The 21,027-nt window shown below is 40.3% G+C and overlaps 1 protein-coding gene across 1 annotated transcript; it reads left to right on the top strand.

Moving 5' to 3' along the window:
• The first annotated feature begins 318 nt into the window (after positions 1–318).
• Positions 319–20,292, top strand: espl1 (extra spindle pole bodies like 1, separase). The gene is made up of 32 exons (XM_036570818.1): positions 319–436; positions 1,996–2,096; positions 2,211–2,516; positions 2,729–3,457; positions 5,370–5,459; positions 5,588–5,699; positions 5,854–5,981; positions 6,085–6,278; positions 7,373–7,615; positions 7,754–7,898; positions 8,418–8,583; positions 9,028–9,167; positions 10,066–10,200; positions 10,522–10,638; positions 10,999–11,167; positions 11,846–11,974; positions 12,500–12,656; positions 12,746–12,855; positions 13,138–14,402; positions 14,884–15,286; positions 15,387–15,539; positions 16,119–16,332; positions 16,765–16,958; positions 17,099–17,226; positions 17,593–17,715; positions 17,960–18,100; positions 18,406–18,567; positions 18,803–18,907; positions 19,054–19,169; positions 19,266–19,349; positions 19,464–19,628; positions 20,024–20,292. Exons 2-32 carry the CDS (start codon positions 2,016–2,018, stop codon positions 20,223–20,225), a joined length of 6,606 nt encoding a protein of 2,201 aa, XP_036426711.1. The 5' UTR covers positions 319–436; positions 1,996–2,015; the 3' UTR covers positions 20,226–20,292.
• Positions 20,293–21,027: the final 735 nt, after the last annotated feature.

Raw genomic sequence — 21,027 nt, 5'->3', positions numbered from 1 at the left:
AGAGCCATTAAATTCTTCGGACGTCTGGTTCCCATCACTACCACCTTGAGCAATTCTGGCTTGGTAGGTTTCATTAGCATGGCGCATTTTACATTAAGTGCACTCCGCATAGACATACATATTGGCAGCTCAGTAAACTATTACTTGAGTGGCGGATTTTAGTGGGTTATTCCGATGTTCGCCAGAAGTCTTGGCTTTAGCGGAATTTATCTTGCGTCAAAAAAAATGTACGATTTATATACTACAATTCCCACAATGCTTTGTAGACGTTTCCCGATAGGCTGTTCGCTATTTTGAATAAGTGCGCGTCGCCTCGTTCGTACAGTTCACGGGTTGAAGTTTGAATTACAACAGCAGCGCTGGAGAGTTTATCAACACAAACAGCTGAAATACTGAAATAGTTTTCGCAGAACGAAGGTCATTTCTTCGGTGTGCTGTAAGTGACCAGTTAGCCACATCGCATCACTGCTCGCCGTGGTCTGAATATTAGCTGGTTTAGTTCGTTAGCTGTCTTTTCTGTGTGCCTGTGCGAGGGGTAACGCTAGCTGTGTGTCACAGTATACCTTACCGTTAAGTTAATTAGTTAGGTTACTATTACTAGACTCGCTTGTAAACCTCCAAGACTTATTCTAACCACGTGTGGGTTAAATTTAATACATCGGTTACATTAAAAACATAGGTTACATTTAATACTAACTGTCATATAGCGAACATTGTTGCTTTGTGAGATGTTTGAACCAAACTGAGAGCTAGCTTATGCTAGCCGGTTTTAGCTAAGCAAATTCATGTATTAATTCCGAACTCTAGTGCAGCAGTTCAACAGCACAACACAGCTTCATGAGTAAAACGTGACTTTTTAATATGTCACAGCGTCAACAGTTTTTATGTACAATGTCACTTTGGATCGATCTACAGACTCTTTGTATTTGCAGGGAGGAATATGATTGACATTTGTGTAGGCCAGCACGGCTAAATCGTACAAAATTTGGATAATCCTGATATTCGCCTACAGCGCTTTACTACATTACTTAGAAAAAAAGTGATGGCTGAATGCTGAATACACTGTCCTAAATATATTCAGTAACGTAACGTTGTTTCATTACAATACATTAAAAAGTAACGTATTCAGAACACATTTTGGATACATCTTGGTGAGGCACATTGGATTTTTTTAAAACTTAATTTATACTGTTCTTCATTGTTACTTGTTGGCAGATTTCTTCTCGTAATAATTCTATTAAAATATTTCATGAAAAATTTGTTTATCATTTAAATGAAGTTTCAAAAAAAAAAATTCTTTCACCACCTGCGTCAGTCCAATGCTGCTCCCACAGTCCTTCGAGCAGTACAGTACAACACGGATACTAAATTTGTCACTCACAAACATGTCCACTACTAAGAAGATTTGATCATCCCCTAAAAGAGCTCAGGAACACTGAGATTAATGACTGGCTCATCACCAGATTCATCAGTCTACTCAGGCTTCAGCCTTTGTAAGGAAGCTGTTAATTGAGGTTCTCCTTAGATTTTTTTCAAATTAGCATGTTTGCTACTTAGAGTTGTTAGTAGTAAAAAACACATTGAAGGCCTTTTCAAAATGTAACTTGGGCTGAATACAGATAATGAATTTCTTATTCTAAATCCATATTCCCATATACTTGAAATTCTGTTACGTCCCAGCCCGGACACACTGTATTAGCATGAGTTAATTTTGGGGCAGATTGGTTTAGGACTGCCCAAAAAGACATTTTATTTACAGAGAGGGACATGATTTGACAAGAGAAGTTAAAGTCTTCAAAAGCTATTAATTGTATATATTTTTGTTTGTGTATATTTGACAATGTTTGTATTTTTTTCCTCCACTGTAAGTGCACCGAATGTGTAAAAGTGTTGTTTGCTTGCTGCTAGTTTTTATTTGGCCATCTTCTTCTTCTGAACTGTATAATCTTCATAACTTGAAATGTACTTATTATCTGGCTTACTGAACCTTTTCAGAAAAAGGTGGTGAAGGAAGAATGAAATGTCTAAAAACAGATGAGTACGTCCAACGGATATCATCTATGAAGGACACTGTTCTACTTCATGATGATTTGAAGGTAAGAAAAAGACTTCTTGAGTTTAAGTAGTAGCTCAATGTGTGTAACGTAAGCTAAACTTCTCATATACATTGCACCTCATCTTGAGTTGGCCTTTTGTGTTGTATGCTGCAGAAACATGTAAATGATGATCTTGGCCCATGGAGTCGGACAATATGTGATAGGATCATTCGAGCATGCAATCAGAGGCTTGGCAGTGGAGCTATACAGCCAGAGCATCAAAAATGTCTAGTGGATCTAGTGGAGCTGGCTGTGAAGGGGTATGGGTTGGTCCCTGACCCTGCAGTACCAGGATGCCCGCTTTATCTTGAGAAAATAATTTTCCATATCTTGCAGAAGATGGTTACTCAAAGAGCTCATGGTCCTGCTAGTCGGCTTGGAGACATCATGTATCACAGACTGCAGTGTTCTTCCACAGAGGTATGCAAATGGCTTTAGTGTTCCAAAGATAAGACGTTACAATTGGGTACCTAAATTATGACAGCAGTCTTTAGGACAGAAATCAAGCAGCAATTTTGGCTCTTGGCTGGTTGACTCCATTTGGGATATTTTTTTACTTTTCTTTTATTTTTTTTATCATTTTTAATTATTAAGTAATTATTTTAAAACATTGCCGTTATTTTTGACCACAGGCTGAAGACTTCAGTGTCCTGGTTCGGAACTGCTTCGCAGTGCTTTGGAACAGTCTCCTGACCTCAGGCTCTCAGGCATCCAGCCTCCCTCCCAGGGACAGACTCCGATGGCAGCTGCAAGCTCTGCTCTTCCGGCTGCTGGAGGGATCGTCCAGCACGTCTAAAGTGCCTCTCTTTGTGGAGGAGGCAGTGGGCGAGTTTGAGCGAGCGAGTGGGAGCTTGTCTCAGGACGACGCAGCGTTTTTACTCTCTGAGTTACAGATGCGTTTTCTCAGCCCGTTGCTCAGTGAGAATGCGGGTGGTGACTGCGTGCTGATGCTTTCTTCACTGGCTGTCAGATGTGAGGTGGTGTTTAAGGTGTGCAAGTTGCTGTGCAAGAGCAAGTTCTGGACTGAGGCTGCACAGCTGGTGGACAGAGCTCTGGAGGGGATCAGGCGCCATTGTGACATTTTGTGCTTACCTCTCGGCCTTGCTGCTCGGGCAGTGCAGTTGCGTTGTGCCCTCAGCTCTGGAAGTGAATGCAGCAAGCCTTTCACAGACTGTGCTCGCATCCTTAGAGGGCTGCCTGATGCTATGGGAGATGCTGATGGCCATGCTCTCCTGGAGGCTTGTCAGCTGGTTGTCTGGGCAGCAGAGGCAGGACAAACAAAAGGAATGGACAGGACTACACTGCTGGCCTGTTTTTCCTTTTTGGAGGAATATCAGGAGCTTCTGCTCAAACAGCAAAAGGTAAGCCTTTGGCTATATCTGACACTGCCTTATTCCTTATACAGTGCGCTCTCAGGTGGGACTCATGTTTGGCAGAATGTTGAGCAAACCCATGTAGTGTTAGTGTATGGAATCGTTTACTTTATAGGTATACAATTTGTGATTAAAAGTGTTCTGTGTAGTGCTACTGATTTTCCAATCTAAGGAGCTAGGGATTAGGGGACCATTTTGAACATAGTCCCTGTTTTTGAGCTTCTAATTGAGTTTGGACATTACATTTACAGCATTTAGCAGACACTCTTATCCAGAGCGACTAACAGAAGTGCTTTGTAAACTCAGAGAATGTATTTTAGCTAGTACAAATAGATTTAGAGTAAAAGCTACTACTAAGCTACTAAGTGTTGATATGTAGAGAAAAAAACAAACAGTGCAATACAATACGTTTCAATAAATGCAGTACAATACACTTCAATAAGTACTTGCATTAATGCTCACTTAAGTGCTGTGACAAGAGATGTGTCGTGAGTCTGCGTTTAAAGACCGCGAGAGAGTCTGCTGTTCAGACGGCCAGCGGGAGTTTGTTCCACCGGCTGGATGCCAGGACAGAAAAGGATCTTGATGCTCGTCTTCCATGGATGGAGGATCAAACTGAGCTATACTTGTAGCTCAAAGGGCTTGAGCAGCAGTTGAAATTTTGACCGTTGCCATTAGGTAGGGAGGGTCTGGTTCATTTTGGGTTTGTAAGCAAGCATCAGGGTTTTAAATCTGATGCGTGAAGCTACAGGAAGCCAGTGAATGGAGTGCAGCAGCAGAGTAACATGAGTGAATGTAGGAAGATTCAAGACAAGCTGTGCTTCTGCATTCTGGATGAGTTGCAGGGGCCTGATAGCCTGCATAGGAAGACCAGCCAAGAGCAAGTTGCAGTAGTCAAGCCTTGAGAAGAGACTGAACTAGCACCTGGGTGGCCTCCCGAGAGAAAGAGTCAACTAATCAGGATATCAGTACAAATATTTCTATCTTTGTATTAGAGTGTTTATAAATGTTATGTACTCATTCTTCCTGAGTGCTGCTACACTGTGCTGTGTTTTGTTTCGTTTTCTTCAGAAATGATACTGTAGAGAACCAGAAACAAACTACATTTACTGAAAGGAAACCTGCAGTTTATTTAAAGAGCCCATATCCTACATTATTCTTGTATTTGATTTTTTCCCCTAAAGTTTACTTACAAGGTTTTTGTGTTTTTATGTGCCAAAAATTCATTTTTATGACTATTTTCCCCCAACTTCTATTTATCCCTTAGAAATTAAATAGGCTGTTTTTCTTGCTAGGTTTTTAAGACTGACATGTGCAAATGAGCTCTGTTCTGATTGGGTGTCCTGTCTTGTGCCTTGTTCAAAAAGCAGTCTGGGCTGAAACTCTCTTCATACTTCAGTGAGAGTTGGGTGGGGGCTTTGCAACTTTAACAGTGTTTACCATATTGTATGCTTTTATTTAAAAAGAAAAAAAAGTGAAAAGGGCCTTTTAAATGATATGGGCCTTTTTATATGGCTTATAAACTCTTCTTTTATAGTAACCTGGAACTTACAGCATTATATTTACTACAGTCAGGTCTTGGACAGCAGGTATACAGTTGGTATCAGTGTAAATAAGTATCAGTGGTGTCCATTTTTGGCCTATATGGTGCCTAGCCTAGATCAGTCGGTTGTAGCATGAGAGAAGCACTGAAAATAGAATGGGAAAGAAAACTAAAAGCAAACTGCTTTGAAAATGGAACACTGCTGTTTTCATTACCTAATTACCATTACCTAATTAAAATAATCATCTATGAAATATGAAAAGCTTTTCATAAACCTGAACAGCAACTTCATAGTATGTCAGTTTCTTAGTGTACTGTTACAGATGACGGTCCTGTCCTACTTTGTCTCTATTTCAGAGCTCATTCTCACAACAACTTCAGTATTCACTGTGCTTCAGTCTGTACCAAGGCTTTATCAGCACGTATGACAGTATGCGTTCCTCACAGGTAAACCTCACCTGCCTCACACGCAGGACTGTGTTTATCAATTTATGGACTACTATGTAACATAAGTTGAGTGTTTTCTTTTTTGAAATGTGATTTCTGTGTGTTCATGTGTACTTGTATATGTTTAGGAGTCAGTTATTGAATCTCTGGACAGAGTTCTGTTATACTGCCAGGCAACAGCAGGACGCATGATGACCGAACTACGCAAACTGTCTAATGACAACTTCTTACTGAAAGCAGGTAAATTATAATAATTATAATAATAATTATACAATAGTTAAAAAGCATTGTAATTCAAATTAAGTTTAATTGATTTTAATTTAAATTAGTTTTAAGTTAAAATAATTAGATTTGTGATTTTAGGTAACAAATGTGTCTCTTTATTTCTCTTTAGTGTGTGCGGTGAATAATGTGGTGTATGAGTTATTCAACAGAAAGTTGTATGAAGAAGCATTTGGCCTGGCTGAGATTATCTGTCAGGAGTTAAGTAAGGACTGTCCTGTCTCTCTGCCTGTGGACAGAGTAAGTCCTGACTCTACATCAGCTCTTACAGGATTTGCTTTCTGACTTGATCTCTCAGTTAGTTGTGCAGGTTTCTAAGTTATGTATGTGTGCTTATGTTCAGGTGAATCGCTGTTTCGTGCTGGCCGTGCAGTGTAGTCGGCGTGCAGCTCAGTGGGAGAGAGCTCTGGACTGGGTAGTCCGCTGGGTTCAGGTTCTAGGTGCTCGGGTTCTGGATCACCTTGTGGAACCAGTTTCCCTGTGGGTTAAGACAAAGTGTGATGCTGCCCGTGCAGGAGAGGAAGACACACGCCTTAGGTAACGAAAATACGTTCTCAGTTCTGGCGTGATTAAATTTGATTTATCACCTGGGAAATGAGCAACAGGCAAGTGTTTCAACATGCAAAAAGTGTAAAGTCTAAATCTAAATAGTCATACCTACTACATATATACTTTATGTATTCCAAAAGCAGTTTACTGAATGGGGCACATATCAAGGTACACTGTTACAGTGTGTAATAAATATCATAGTATGTGAAATATCATGTGTGTGAAATCTGGTCTCTTCAATAAAAGCTGATCACAGTTGTTCAAGCTGATCCTAGTTGTTTTCCACAGTTGTTAGCTTTAACAGTCAGAAGTTTATGTTGCAGCAAACAGAATGTGAATTGTGTTTCCATCAGTTGAGTTGAGACACACACACACATTTTCTAAACAGCTTATCCTTCTGGGTCGCGCGGTGGGTTGAAACAAATACATAAATTTAAAATGAATTTGTTGATGTTATGGGTCTTATGAAAACAACAAAAATTCTTACAGGTGCAATGATGCCCTTAGAGATCAGCAGTGAGTGATGTTGATTGACAAGTTTATAGGACAGCAGTGAGTACTGATTGTATATTTGACATAGCATTGTGTCTGATGTCAGTTTGGAGTCACTAAGGATCAACAGCACAGAAGGAAGATGGCTAAGGGTCAGTAAGGATGTGCTGAAAAAAATTTTGAATGAATGTGGCACTTCCAGTTTTTCCAGCGAAGAAGAAAAAAGGCTGAGGAAAACAAAAGCATTTTAATTAGATTACAGTAAAGCGGCAAAATCAAAAATAGATAAACAGTGAGACACAAACACAGTCTGCAGCAGCTACATTCTATGTGGTCTATAGCTTACACACTTTTTGGCATTATCTGATTTAAAGAAGTTTATTACTGGGAATCACATAAATAGTAGTTTTTTTTTTTTGGTTTGTTTTTTTTTTCCTCCCCAAACCTCTTGTTTTGAAAGTTGTTACAGCAAATGTGTGTTTACTCGGTCCCACTGATGATTATGGCATTTTTTTTTCTCTAGTAGTCTACAAACAGCTAGGTTGGATTTTCAAAATATTTGTTTATCTTGTGCTCTTTTTGTTTGTCAGGACTTTGAGGGATGGTTTGGAAGCATCTTCAGTAGATGAGGAGGTGTTGGTGCGCCTGCTGGAAGAAGAGCTGCGTATGTATAAGGAGCAGATTGGAGACACCGCCCAGGAGCGCTATAACGCCCTGTGCGACCTGCTCGATATCTGCCATGAAGACACTACACACACTCTTAGGCGTGCTTCTTACCTGTGTGAGATGGCACAGGTGGTGTGTTACCAGGACTTCAGTCAACAGACAGACTGGTATATCCAGGCATACACATAATAATACATGTATTTGAACACAGATTTCTTAATGTTACACACTAACATGTAAGGGAGTTGGTTAAAGCACTTACGTTTTGTTATAAATTGTTTTATTATCATTGTTTTATTGTTCAGTTCTGCAGTTGATTTTACCCATGAGGCTCTGCGGTTGTTGGAAGAGGAGCAAGAGACAGCAGAGAATGCTGATAGGCTAAAGGATGAAAAAGCACACGCATCTTTGTGGCTTTACATTTGCACACTTGAGGCCAACCTTCAGGAGGTCAGTGATACAGTAGCTTTGTTTTCCAAGCTATAAATAATGACCCTGGTCAAAAAGAGGGAGTCATTCAGATACAAACGTGGTAGCTCTGAGGTAACCAAATGTGAGTAACATGCCTCAGAAATTATTCGGAAAACTCTTCTCTTTGTTTTGTTTTGCTAGAAACTGACTTGTCAAGTCAAATGTTGTCACTACCAAAAAAAGAACAAGGGGCAAAATTAAAATGACTAAGCAGTACTGAGAATACAGTAGGATTTAGATTGTAATGTGTGTTGTACAGCAATACTGTGTGATTTAAATTAAAAATTGTGTAAATTTAGTTCCAGGGCATTTCCTTTTATTTTATTTTATTTATTTATGTATTTTATTGCTACTGCTTACAGATTTGTTCTTGCAGACGTCCGTTTTTCTAATTTATTTATTTATTTGTTGTTTATTAATACTAAACCATAGCAGAAGATGTAATGTATAGTGATGGGATTGTTTATTTTTCTTTTCTTAATCGTATCTTTCTGTCAGGCACTGGATACAGAGAAGCGTTTGCGTGAGGTGCAGGAGGGCAGTAAGGCTACTGGGAATTTGGATCCGGTTCCCACTAATGATCTGGAATATGAAGACAAACAGAAGCTACAGGAGAGCCAGCTGGTGTATGATGGACTCTGCTTCAATTTGGCAGCACAAAATAGTGAGAAGGGGGGCAGATCTTGCACACAAAACACAGTGCAACTGTGAATGAAATGTTTTTCCTAAATATGAGCAGACTGAATGAGAACGTGCCAACAGAATTATAAACATTTGATCTTATTGCTCTATATTCTACACTGACCAGCCACTTCATTAGGTAAACCTCCTTGTATCACTTCCATTTACTATATAGTTGGTCCTGTGGGGGTCCTGACCACTGAACAACAAGGTAAAAAGGGGCTAATAAAGTATACACAGAAACAGATGAACTACAGTCTGTAATTGTAGAACTATGAAGTGCACCAATATGGTAAGTGGAGCTGATGAAATGGACAAAGTGTAAATACAAGAAGGTGTACGTAATGAAGTGGACGGTCTGTGTACATCTTGTCCCTGTACGTACATGGTATATGAGAACTATCAATGCTATTTGTGTATTTGTTAGAACGTAGCGAGCCTTTGGATAGGTGTTTATTACTCTGGAGGACTCTGCTGAAGGATGAGCATGTACCTGTGGTGAGGGACCCCAAACACACTGCCTACTCCATCTCTCTTATGGCTGCCCTCTACTCACTCATGGGCAAGGTAAACACTCTTGCATGACTCTTGAAGGGGAAGGCTATGATTTTAGTAGAGCTTTAAAACAATGAAACTGTGACATGCTGCCATCTAGAAAAATGGACAAAAATTGCTCTGTTCTAGAGAAACAAGAATTGTTCGAAGTGGTGATGATGGGAATGAGACATCTGAAGAGTTTATCACTAAAAGCTTCCTCACAGGAAGTTATTATATGATACTGTTATAAATATGTTGTCTGATGCCTGAGATATTGTTTCATGGTACTTTTGAGGTAAGGTTTTGGCTTGAAACACATTTTTAAAGTAAACATTTTAGGTTGGAGTGTTACAAGCAGGGCCTTGTAAAAATTATCACACATTTTTAAGATTTTTCCCAATTCACCATTATCAGCATTACATTCAAAATCTAAGACACAGGTAGTCTTCTGAACATGGATGTTTTGGATAGTAAATAAAATGTTTGCATCGTAGACACGGACTCATGGTTCATGTCACAATTGTAATGAAATGTGGCACTGTGTTTCTCTATATCAGCCTGCTCTGAACAGCTATTTACATCTCGAAGATTAAATTATGCATAATTTTTGATAAAGCTGTGGATTCCCCTTTAAGGTTGCTTCACCTGTTTTGTTATATTGGACCCTTTTGTCCTTTTTTTATATTTTTAGATAAGATATAAATCTTAGAAACCACAAGTAAATCTATTTAAGATTAGAAAACTTGACAAGTTTTGAGGCAAGTATGTGATTATTCAGACGTACACAATGCTGACTGGTGATTATACATGTCTTGACATGTCTTAGCTATTTAGGGATAATTGTCTCTTAATTACCCCTAAAGAGACCATCCCTTTAAGATGTTATATCCTGTTCATTATATTAATTTATTCATGTATATTCATATAGACCCTGCAGGCTCTGGAGGGTTATCAGCTGTCTGCACATCTGTTCCGACTCCTTGGTGATGGCCAAAATAGTGCTGGTGCCTTTTGCCACTCTGCCAAACTGCTGCTGGACCTGGGCTCTCCTCAGCTCGCTGAGGTAACCATGGAATAAACAGCTAGATAGTAATAGTAGTAATAGTAATGGAGAAAACCATTTATATTTAGATATATAGAGATTTAGGGATTAGATATAACATTGGGGATATTATTTTAAATATTGCTGTGAGTTTAACATGTTGAACATTCAGTTAAATATGTGACATTTTCAGATGTTCTTTCACTGTAAAGAAATATCACTAGTTGTTGGACTGTTTATCTAAAACTTTTATCAGTGTCAACTTCAGATTTTTTATTTTTTTTTTAAATGATCATTTTTATACTGGATTCTAAATGACTGTCGTCTGTTTGCGTTTTTCAGGTGCAGCTGAAGCAAGCAGAGCAGTGTTTGGCCACTGAGCCAGGCTCTGAGGCTATTACGGTCATCTCTGTCACAGCCACATTGCTGAGAGCTCAACTCTGCTATGCTTTACGTGAGGTAATATGCGCACACCTCCCTAAATTATATATTTTCCCTTTTAATCCCATTGGGATTGATGCCATTTCTAACTCTGCCCTCTTAAACAGCTGCTGGCACATCAGATGGTAAAGGCTAATATGTTCTTACTCAGTCATTCAGTATGTATAGCCAGTCATTGAAACATTTAAACATTTAAACAGTTTGGAGGAGTATACAATCTAGCTTAACATGTCTGAAGCAATAAGCTAGCTTTGCTCTGGTCAACTGTGCACTTGATGAGATTTATTTTTTTTTTTTAAATCAGAGATAACTGCACGTATGCAAAGGGATTGGACATTACATAATGGCAGTCTCTGTCTCAACACCTCCCTCTTTTAGGTGGAGCGTGGTGTGCGCAGTCTATGTGAGGTGTTGAAGGAGACAGCACAGCATCACTCCAAGAGCTGGTACATGCTGAAAGCTCGAGCCTTACAGACAGCCAGTGCCTACCTCAGTCTGGACACAGACACACTCTACACACACCTCCGCCAGACCATCATCCAGCATGGTATCATTTTACAAATAACTTTCAGTATATCCACAAATGGGGATATGTTTAGTTACTGATTATTGCAGGTATGCCAAACACCAATAAAAGGGATATATTAGAAAATCTCATTTCTCTGTTTTTAGTTCATTTTTAAATAATATTTTGCCATAACCTGAACTGGCTATTGTTTATTCAAAATAAGGCAAAATGTCAATAGAAAAGTATGGGCACTTGTAGTAGACCTTGATATATTACATGGATACTTGAAATATTTTTTAAAAATCATATTTTAAACCAACCTATTTGCTTGAACTGGAAACCTGGCATCTTTGCTACTCATTGTTCGTTCATTCATTCTTGGAATCAATTTCTGAGCTTCTAAGCTAAGTTGGTTGAACTGCAGTTGAAGCTGAAACACCGCTAGACTGTTTGGTGATATGACTGGTGTGGTAGAACTGAGGTGTTACTGTTGTCCCATAGATTGTCGTTGTGGGAGGGTGGTGGGAGTGCACATTATTGTAAAGAATGCTGGGGATTGTAGTGCAGGGCATTGTGAAACAGGCTAGCATTTAATAGAAATTAAAATAATTTTGTGGACTGGAAAGGATTGTGTCAGTTAAGGCTCACAGGCCTAATGTTTGACACATGGGGATTACTGGCTGTTATTAAGTGTTAATGTGTACATGTATGTTATAGGTCTGAAGACTCCAGACACAGCCCAGTATGAAGGATTGAAGCTGTTGTGCAGTCTGGTAATGATGTTGCTGGGAAATGGCTTTTATGGAGCACCTGCTCCCAATGTGGACACACGATTTGTAGACCAAGGTAAAAAGAAACAAAATGTTAAAATGAATTTGTTCTTAAGGTGGTACAACAATCAAAGGGGGGTTACAAATTGCTTTTGTGGCTGCAGGTTTTCTTTCTAGACACACATGAGCACACCTGATTCTACTTGTTTAATCAATTAATCTTAGTCTCCAACAACTGATCATGTGTGCACCTGCTTTGTTGGAATGAAAACAGACCTCAGTGTCATTGAATGTGTTGGGATTGTTTGGATTGTGAGAAGCAGAAAATTCAACCAGCTTCTAAGACTAAGCTTTGCAGGTGTGGGAAAAATCTCTCTTCAGATACCTGGAATCAGATATCAAATAACTGGAAGAAGGTCCTGAAAAGAATGGAAGCTGTAATTTAAAAAAATGTCCACACTAAATACTGAAAATTTGATGTATTTAGTTGTTGAGGAACAATGAATCACTTGTACTTGATTGCCATTTAAAGTGGAAATTGAATGAAAGAGTGATTTCTGACTATTGCACATTACATTGCATTTTCTCTCTGTCTCTGTAGGAGATAGCGTGGTGTTTAAATGGCTTTTGCTGAGTGAGGTGTTACTCTGCTCTGAGAGGATGGTGTGTGTCAGGAGCAGCGGTGGAGCGGCCCATGAAGCCAAAGCTCAGTGTCTGGAGGCCCTTAAACTCGCCACCAAGCTACACACCCTCAGCCAGTAAGTTTTGTGTGCATATGTGGTACAGTGCAGGATTGCAGACCTCTTTCTAAGCCCATAACTTCCTGGTCACGCATGTCTGTGTGTAGCTGTGCCGAACTGCTGGTGTTGAAGGCTGAGCTGGAGTTGATGAAAGGAGCGAGTGAGGCCAGTGCTTTAGATCTGGAGCAGGTCAGACACTTGCTGGATGTTGGTACAGGTAATTCTTACAGCTTCCTTCAATTTGGCTTCATGGAAATGTCTTTTGTAGAGTTGGGCTGGGTGGGAGACTGGACTTAATATTGTTTTTTTGTATCATATAAGTATGCAATATTGACATTCATAGAATTTGGTTGCTTTTCACAAAAATGTTTTAGCAGTAAATTAATTGTTTGCTGTTTTGTTGTAATATGCCTCACAATAAATCTTTAGCTGGATTTCAAATGTAATAAATGAACTTCAGAAATCATGTTTGCAATTCTATGATCTCTGCTTTTTGTAGATTTTGGCCAGCACCACCAACAAAAATCTGAGCTGAAAATAAAACCTCGCAAAGGCAGACCAGCTGCACCAACTTCTGCCGTTCAGATTGCTGAGGAAGAGGAGGATATTAGTGATCTCCTGAGCTCTCGCTCACTGGGCCGGGAGCCAGTAGAGGGGCTGTCTGAGTTAGGCCGGGATGCATCACCCCCTCTGAAGCCTAAACGGCAGCATGTGCTGTCTTGCCTGACTCATGGAGACAGCTGCTCCTGCCCGTGCTGCACTGAGCCTGGCTTGGCTCGTGTCAGCATCCATTGGGCCCTGGTGCAGGCCGATCTTCAGAAAGAGTCGCAAAGCTCACGTCGATTACGCCATTATGCTAAGATGCGCTGCAGTAGCATCATAGATAAACTACACACCCGCCTGGCCACCCTAATGTCCTGTAAACTGTGCCCCAGTCAGTGCCTGCCCCCCTCTGTACTACAGGCAGAGGTTGGCAGGATTCATTTGGGCACTGTGCTGACTCAGCTCCGCTGTGGGGCTGGAGAAAAGGGAAAGGCTGCTGCTCTGTGGGAAGAGATAGAGGTGGGGCTACAGGTTGTGGAGTCTAAAGGGACCCTTTGTGCAGAGCTGGGACCTCTAAGGGCCGCTCTGCTGGGTGCCAAAGCTGTTGCCTGTTGCTTGGCCCTGGCTGGGAAAAAGCAATGTAGTCCTGATGATCTAATCTCCGATGTATGGGGCTGGACTCCACTGCTCACTACAGTGGCTCCCAAAATCAAAACGCAGCTCAAACAGCAGAACAGACTGAAGAGCTCCAGTTGTGATAAACCTTTTCCAGTGGCAGGTGCATCTGCCAAGAGCCTCCCAGCAAGCAAAAAAGAAGCACCTTTAGAGCAAGGGATTAATAAAACAAGAGAGGCATCCACAGCTTTGCCAAAGAAAGCCAAGGACCCGGTGTCAAAAATCAGCATCACAAAACCTAACATGGTTTTCAAAACCCCGCGAGCAACCAGGACCCCCTGCCCTAAATCTGCCTCCGTGGCAGTGTCTGCTGGTATAACCAGTGACATGAGTGCGTTTGACTTCACCAGTGAGGTTCCTGGTATTACTGTAAGCTCCACCCCACTGACAGCAGCCAAAGCTGCAGGTGCTAGCCGTTCTGGCATTACTAAGTCAAAAACCACAGCAAAGAGTTCATTCCAGGTTTTTGAAGATTCTTCTCCTCAACAAGAGAAACCTGTAACTGTCCCAGCTGCACCAAAACGGACGAAACGCTCACGCTTTAAGGTTTGAACAGTGCCTTTTGAATGACTTTCAAACTCTTGCTGACTGAGATCTGATATAATAACTGAATATGACTGTATAATGACTGAAATTAAAAGAATAGGACAAAATTTACCTTCAGACATGAAAGGAATAGGATTGTGAAATGTGCTTCCCCAGCCATTCTAAATTGTATTCATATTTTTGTATTTGTATAGATAAGTTTCATATGGTCAGCAATTGCATAAGAAAGTCTGTTTTAAGATTTTTTTGAGATTGCTTGATGCTGTTTAATGGAAATTGCATTTAGGCATGCAGTTTCCACAGTGCTAATTGCTGGGCTTTAAGCTTACTTTTTGGGAACAGTAGCCTTGTAGTTCCAGTGCAAAACTGCATTTGAGTTAAGGGGAAGATTGTGTGTTTTTGTTTTTACTTTTTATTTATTTTTTTGGTGTCAAACTGTTGCTTAAGCACCCCTTTTCTCTCTTTTTCTTTCTCCCTCTAGGTTGAGTTTAGTGATGAGAGTGATGCTGACACAGCTCCCCCTGCTGTAGAGATCGAGAAAAAGTCAGAGAAAAAACGCTCTGTCATGTCCACATCTAAAACCTCTGCTGCACCAATACCAGCTTCCAAATTCCCTCTAAATCCATCTGCTCAGCAGGATGGGCCCAGAAGGACGAGAACTGGTAAGAAAAGCACAGCCCTCTGCGCCAGTGGCCCCTCCTCCGAGGATGAAATGGGTGTGTCCTCTCAAACACGGCCACGACGGGGGCGGTCCAAAAAAGGTCAAAATTCAAATGATCAAGAGCAACCAGAGAGGATGAGGATGATCAAGGAAGATGAAGATGAAGTTCTAGACATCAGCCTAGAGGACCTCCAAGAATCTGACTCTGAGACACTAAACACAGGTAGGGCTGTGTATGAGACACAGGATACTGACATTTAAATCTGATTTATCTGTAAAATACAGATACTGTATACCCTGAATGTGTTTGGTTTTGTGTGCAGAAAGTCCTGCAGATGCTCCTGATGCTGACTTGGAGGTACTGAGGAGAGACTTGGGAACAGATTTAAGCAGAGATTGTGTGAATGAGCTCAAAAGTGTTGGTCAGACTGGCATAGGAACACATGCATCACTACCACACACACATGTAGCACCAGGTAAGAGTCACTCACAAAGTAATTATAGGAAATAAAAGAAACCTGTTGAAAAAGGCTCACACAATGCATGTTTGTAGATTATTGGACATAATGTTGTGCCTCAGTTCAGTAAAACAAAGTATATTAACCTGTTCAAATCTATATTTTGTTAAGATATTTTGTCTCAAGTGTGAATTAAACCGTTAACCAGCTGCATGCTGTCTAAATAATGTACAAAAGCCTTATTTGCTTCTGGCACGTTTTCACTATTCAACTAAGTTCTATTATTAAGACTTTCCCTCAGAACTCCTGAACTGCATTTTATTGACCAGTGAATCTGTGTGCATGGAATGCTTTTGATTTAAATCCGCATATGACACAAAGGTTTCCTACTGGAATTTTGAAATCCTATAATATAGAGCTTCCAAAGGTTGTTCTGCTGATTTAGAATGATTCAGCCTCAGTCAGAGCACGAGAAATTGTTAGTAACCTCTAGCTGCAGTCTCCCTCTGAAAGCATCTACATGAAAGATCAGTACATACAAAAAATTACAACTACTATAACTTCACATTTTGACATGCCTGTCTGCTTTATACGTAGCTGAGCTCTCTGTAGAGGTGGTCCGGTCTCTCCTGCGCTCCTCTTGGCTCCTCCTCCATCATTTTCCAAGTCCGTCCCTCTACCCTCACCTGTGCTCACTGCTTGCCCAATTGTTGGGTCTTTCTGATCCCGTCACTACAGCCATGCTGCATGCTCAATCACTGGGCGTGTCCACTCGCCATCACATGACTCGCCACCTGGCTAATCGGCTTAGGTATGTCAAACACATGGTTGTTTCTTTTTGTGGTAGGTTTTTGATTGCTAATATTTCTTTTCTGCTTTACAAACTGATTGGTATGTTTTTGTAAAGTGTAAAAAAATCTGCTCACCTGATTCTTGTGTTTTTTTTTGTTTGTTTTTTTTTTCATAAATACATTTATTTGTTTTTTAAATAAATGTGTACTTTTCATCATTTAAATTTAGAACTCATTTGCGTGCTTCATGCGTTCCAATATAGGACATTTTTGGAATCTAAAATGTTAACTGCTGCACCATGTTCTGTTATTTACAACACAAACCCATCTTCAGTAACTTTTTATAAAGGATATGAAAATGTTGATACTGCACAGCCCTACTGTTATGAATTCTCAGGTATAATTTTTGTTGGCATCAACTTTGACAAGTTAAGCCTTTGTTTTTTTCTCAGGAAAATGAAAAAGTCCAGCGGTGATGTAGCAGAGAGTTTAAGTGTGTTGAGCCTGGAGGAATCGTCCACTCAGCCACAGACAAAAACACTCTCTGCTCTCGAGAGCATCTACTCGTTCACCTCAACACAGCCAGCAGAGTTCCCCCAAACACACTGCCAAGAGTTCACACAGCAGCTCAAAGACCTGCCAGCAGGTAATTACACACTTGTACAGTCTGTGAGAAGTAAATTGCCAAGCTAGGTCTTCCAGCAGTTAAATCAGGTAGCCTCAGTTCCTTACTCTTAGTTTGTTTCTATATGCAAATACTTTAACAAGTTCTCTTGTGTTCTGCAGGTGTTACTGTGTGTTTGCTCTCTCTTGTGGGGGTGTACCCTGGTGAGATTGGCAGTACTGTTCTCCTCACGCGACTAGAGCGTGACTCTGTTCCCATCACCATGAGAATCCCAACCCAACACAGACATGTATGAGCAACTTTCTATCTGTGTGTTTCTGTCCTTCAAACCATGCCTGTCATAAAACATTAATACTTCTCAATAATGCAATTTTGAGGTGGCTTTGTTAAAAGTATTAAGCTACCTCAAACCAGTATTAGCAGCAGAGGCTTGAACTTTGAACAATTGCTACTTTGACATATTAGGCCACGATGTGCACCTTTTAACACTAGATGAGGAAGGAAAAAAGTCTGGCTATTGACTTGCTACAGCATAAATCAGCATGACCAATAGTAGATAGGTAGCTGGCTGTGTTGTAATTGTGGAGAGAAAATAGTAGTGATATTTTTGTCCATTTCACCTAGCCCTGTGTTCATGCTCTGTCTCTCTCCATAGCGCTCGATGCCTGTTCTGCTGGAGGAGATGGAGGGAGTACTGCAGGGGCAGAAGGAAGTGAGTGGAGTGGCAGATAAGGTGCAGTGGTGGGATGGCAGGAAGGCTCTGGATGCTCGAGTGGAGGTGAGAAGAGAAGCTGTCAGGGGATCTGTGTGGCCACTCTGGCTATAGGGGACTGCTGAAAAGTGAAGCTTTTGGTAGAAAGTCTAAGTGAAGAGGATTACAACCTGATGTTTTTCTCTTTAATGCTAGTCTCTGTATTTAGACATTTAGAGAAAAAAATTTGCATAATTTAAGTTTAGGAATGTTGTTGCCTTGTGGTCCTTTTGTGGTTCGTCTAAATGGTTTGTCTTTCTCTTGCTCTTAGAAACTGCTTGAGGAGTTGGAGGAGGCTTTAGGGGTATGGCGGGCATTACTCCTCCCCTTGACATCTGACCCTGAGCTCTCAGTTCAACTCAAATGGTTCCACCCCTCAATGGGAGGAAAGATCACTTTGAACATGCTGAAGGTCTGTGTCTCCTGGGGGTGCCAGCAACATTACACTGGTGTCTTATGAAGTCTTATGCCTTTATGTAGCCTTAAAAAATTCATTCATACAGTGAAGGTGTTTAGTTAATGGACAAAAGTCAAACAAAGGATACTTTGCAGACTCTGAATGCACTTTTAGTCAGCCATCCACACAAACCTGAAATGCAAATAATATGGAAGCTCTCATGTCAGTGACATGCTGTACTTTCTTTGTACTGTTGTAGTTCTGTGATGTATTCTCCTCAGTTTTGTGTTTATCTTTTTGTTTTGTTTTCGTGCCTCCAGGTGATTCTGTCTGCAGCTCCTCTGCTCTCTCACTCAGATCTGCACTCTTTGGCTGAGGGTGCATGTCTGGAGGGAGATTTTCTGAAGATGCTAAAGAAGTGTGTGTCTGAACTGAGAGGAAGGGAGGAACCTCAAGGACACACTGTCTTAATCTTAGACAAGGTACATTTTAGCATTCTCTCAATATAACTGCAATGTTTACCCCAAAAAGGCTATTGACAGCCACCTAGGTTTGTTGACACAGTGTCAATGGTCATGAGTGTAAATTCAAATTCAAAAAAAAAATCCCATGCTGTAACTGCAGCATTGAAACAATGCTAGTGTCATTCCATAAATGGCTTATTAAAAACTTAGTTGTTTTTAACATAGTAACACATTTGTGTTTGTGATTGAGCAGTACCTTCAAAGGTTGCCATGGGAGAACATCTCTTGCATGAAGTCTCGCTCTGTCACACGTATGCCTTCATTACACGCTGTACTGGGACACAGTTATCTCCAAGAGGTACTGACACTTTTTTTTTTGTTTGTTTGTTTTTTTTTGTTTGCTAAACATGTACACACTACTCTTACATAATGTGGCACATTTAATGGATGATTTCTTCTGACTGTTTTACCTAAATCAGTATATGTTTTCTCTCTCACTCTCAGGTGGATCCAGACTCTGTGTTATCACGTGGTGTTGATCCCCAGCAGGTTTATTTTGTGCTAAACCCAGATAGAAACCTGCCTGAGACCGAGAAGCGCTTTAGAGATTGGTTTACTGGGTTAGTGTCTCATGCGTACACCCCATGCCGTTTCACTGCTTGCTCTGCCTCTCATTGCCTAATTTAGTAATGTTTGCTTTGTCTCTGGCTGTTCAGTGAGACGGCATGGCAGGGAGTTTGTGGAGCTTCTCCTGACCCTGATAAACTGCAGGAGGCTATAACCACCAAAGACTTATACATGTGAGTGAGCTTTTCCTGTACTGCAATATCTGTTGCTTAGGCAAAGATATTTCATTACCATGAGGTCAACAAACTGTGACTTATAACTCGTGTCTTTTTGTCTTTGGATTTAAGTTATGTTGGGCATGGAGCTGGGGCACGTTTCCTGGATGCTCAGAGGGTCCTGAAGGGCCCTGTGAGAGCAGTGGCTCTGCTTTTTGGATGCAGTAGTGCTGCACTCAGTGTGCAGGGCTGCCTTGAGGGAACTGGCATCATCCTCAGCTATCTCATTGCTGGATGGTAATATATGGACAGTCATTAGCAGCGAGTCTAACAGTTAATTGAGAATGTAGAATGCTACATCTTTAACCTACAGCCTGTAATATAAGTGCCTACACTAAACAGTTGGACCTAGTTGACATTTTTTGCTATTATTTCAAATGAAATGTTCAATGTTTCAGATGATTGTTTGGATTTCAAATAGTACATTTAGTAAGATGCATCCCAAACAGCCTGGTGGCATATTAGAAACTTAAGAATTTTGAATTAGTTAAGCCTGTTATTTAGCTGATTAGTACATTTTCACTAAACAGGAGAAACTGTAGCTATAGTTGTGGTCTAGCAAAAACTCCAATTACAGCCTCTTTCTTAACCCTTTTGTAAACTTCTTTCTGCCTCTCTTTTTCCTTTTTTAGCCCATTAGTGTTGGGGAACTTGTGGGATGTAACAGATCGTGATATTGATCGATTTACATCTGCCCTGTTGCAATCCTGGCTTTCCAGTGGCTCAGGTTCCTCCCTGCTCCAGCACCTTATCCAATCACGTGATGCCACCCATCTCAAACATATGATTGGAGCTGCACCCATTGCATATGGCCTACCTGTACACTTGCGCTAGCACATCAGCTATAGTGTGAATATCTAGTGTTTTTACAATGACCAGTCAAAATATGCAGTTTTAGTGATATGAGTGAAGTGTTATGTATAATCCTGTTTTATATTATATACAGTATTCTACATATAGTATTGCTGATGCATACTTACCATCACAGAGCTATATGAATTGTTATTTTAACAGTTCCAGCTTCATGTTGGATTATTTTTCCTTGTTAATACATGTTTGGTGTAATTTTTTCCCTTAGAATTTATCACTTTTTAGATATATTTTAATTTTGTATGTTATATTTTAATTTAAGTATTTTGAAAGTTTGTAAATTTGTTTTTAACTTGCAAGCTATTCTTACTGTTTTTAATGTTCATGCAACAAATAAGCAATATTAAATTCATTCAAAAATGAAAATGCTTTGTGACTTTTTTCCCCTAACTATATTCTAACTACTACATCATTCCATATTAGTGAAATTGCTCCAAAGGGGAAAAATAAAAATAATAAAACATTTAATTCGTTCATTCATTCATTCTTGCTGGTATGGTTGTTGTATCCCATAACTCGTTTGAACACGTTCGTACGGAAGTCCAGAGAGGCCATGAGGTAGTTACATTTTTTTGGATTATGTTGAGATAACGAGTTACTTGTTATCTAAAGATAACAATCCAGAGAATTATAGCAGCAGCTCATGGCCTCTCTCGACTTCGATACGTTCGACATGGAGCCTGTGATGTTCCAAAGTGGCTCCTCTCCCCGCTCCTGAATTCCATTCCATTCCATTCAGCTTGGGCTCCGGCTAAAACAAAACCTA

The sequence above is a fragment of the Colossoma macropomum genome, unplaced genomic scaffold (assembly GCF_904425465.1).
Source record: "Colossoma macropomum unplaced genomic scaffold, Colossoma_macropomum, whole genome shotgun sequence".
NCBI classification, from domain to species: domain Eukaryota; kingdom Metazoa; phylum Chordata; class Actinopteri; order Characiformes; family Serrasalmidae; genus Colossoma; species Colossoma macropomum.
Note: the sequence above shows the minus strand (reverse complement) of the source record. Positions and strands in the feature narration are given on the sequence as shown.

Bases quoted from the DNA above. Each gene is read 5' to 3' on its own strand.
- espl1 (XM_036570818.1), top strand. From the start codon at position 2,016: ATGAAATGTCTAAAAACAGATGAGTACGTCCAACGGATATCATCTATG. The intron at 5,982-6,084 runs GTAAGTCCTGAC...GCTTATGTTCAG, and splicing joins TCTCTCTGCCTGTGGACAGA to GTGAATCGCTGTTTCGTGCT. The intron at 18,568-18,802 runs GTACATTTTAGC...GTGATTGAGCAG, and splicing joins CTGTCTTAATCTTAGACAAG to TACCTTCAAAGGTTGCCATG.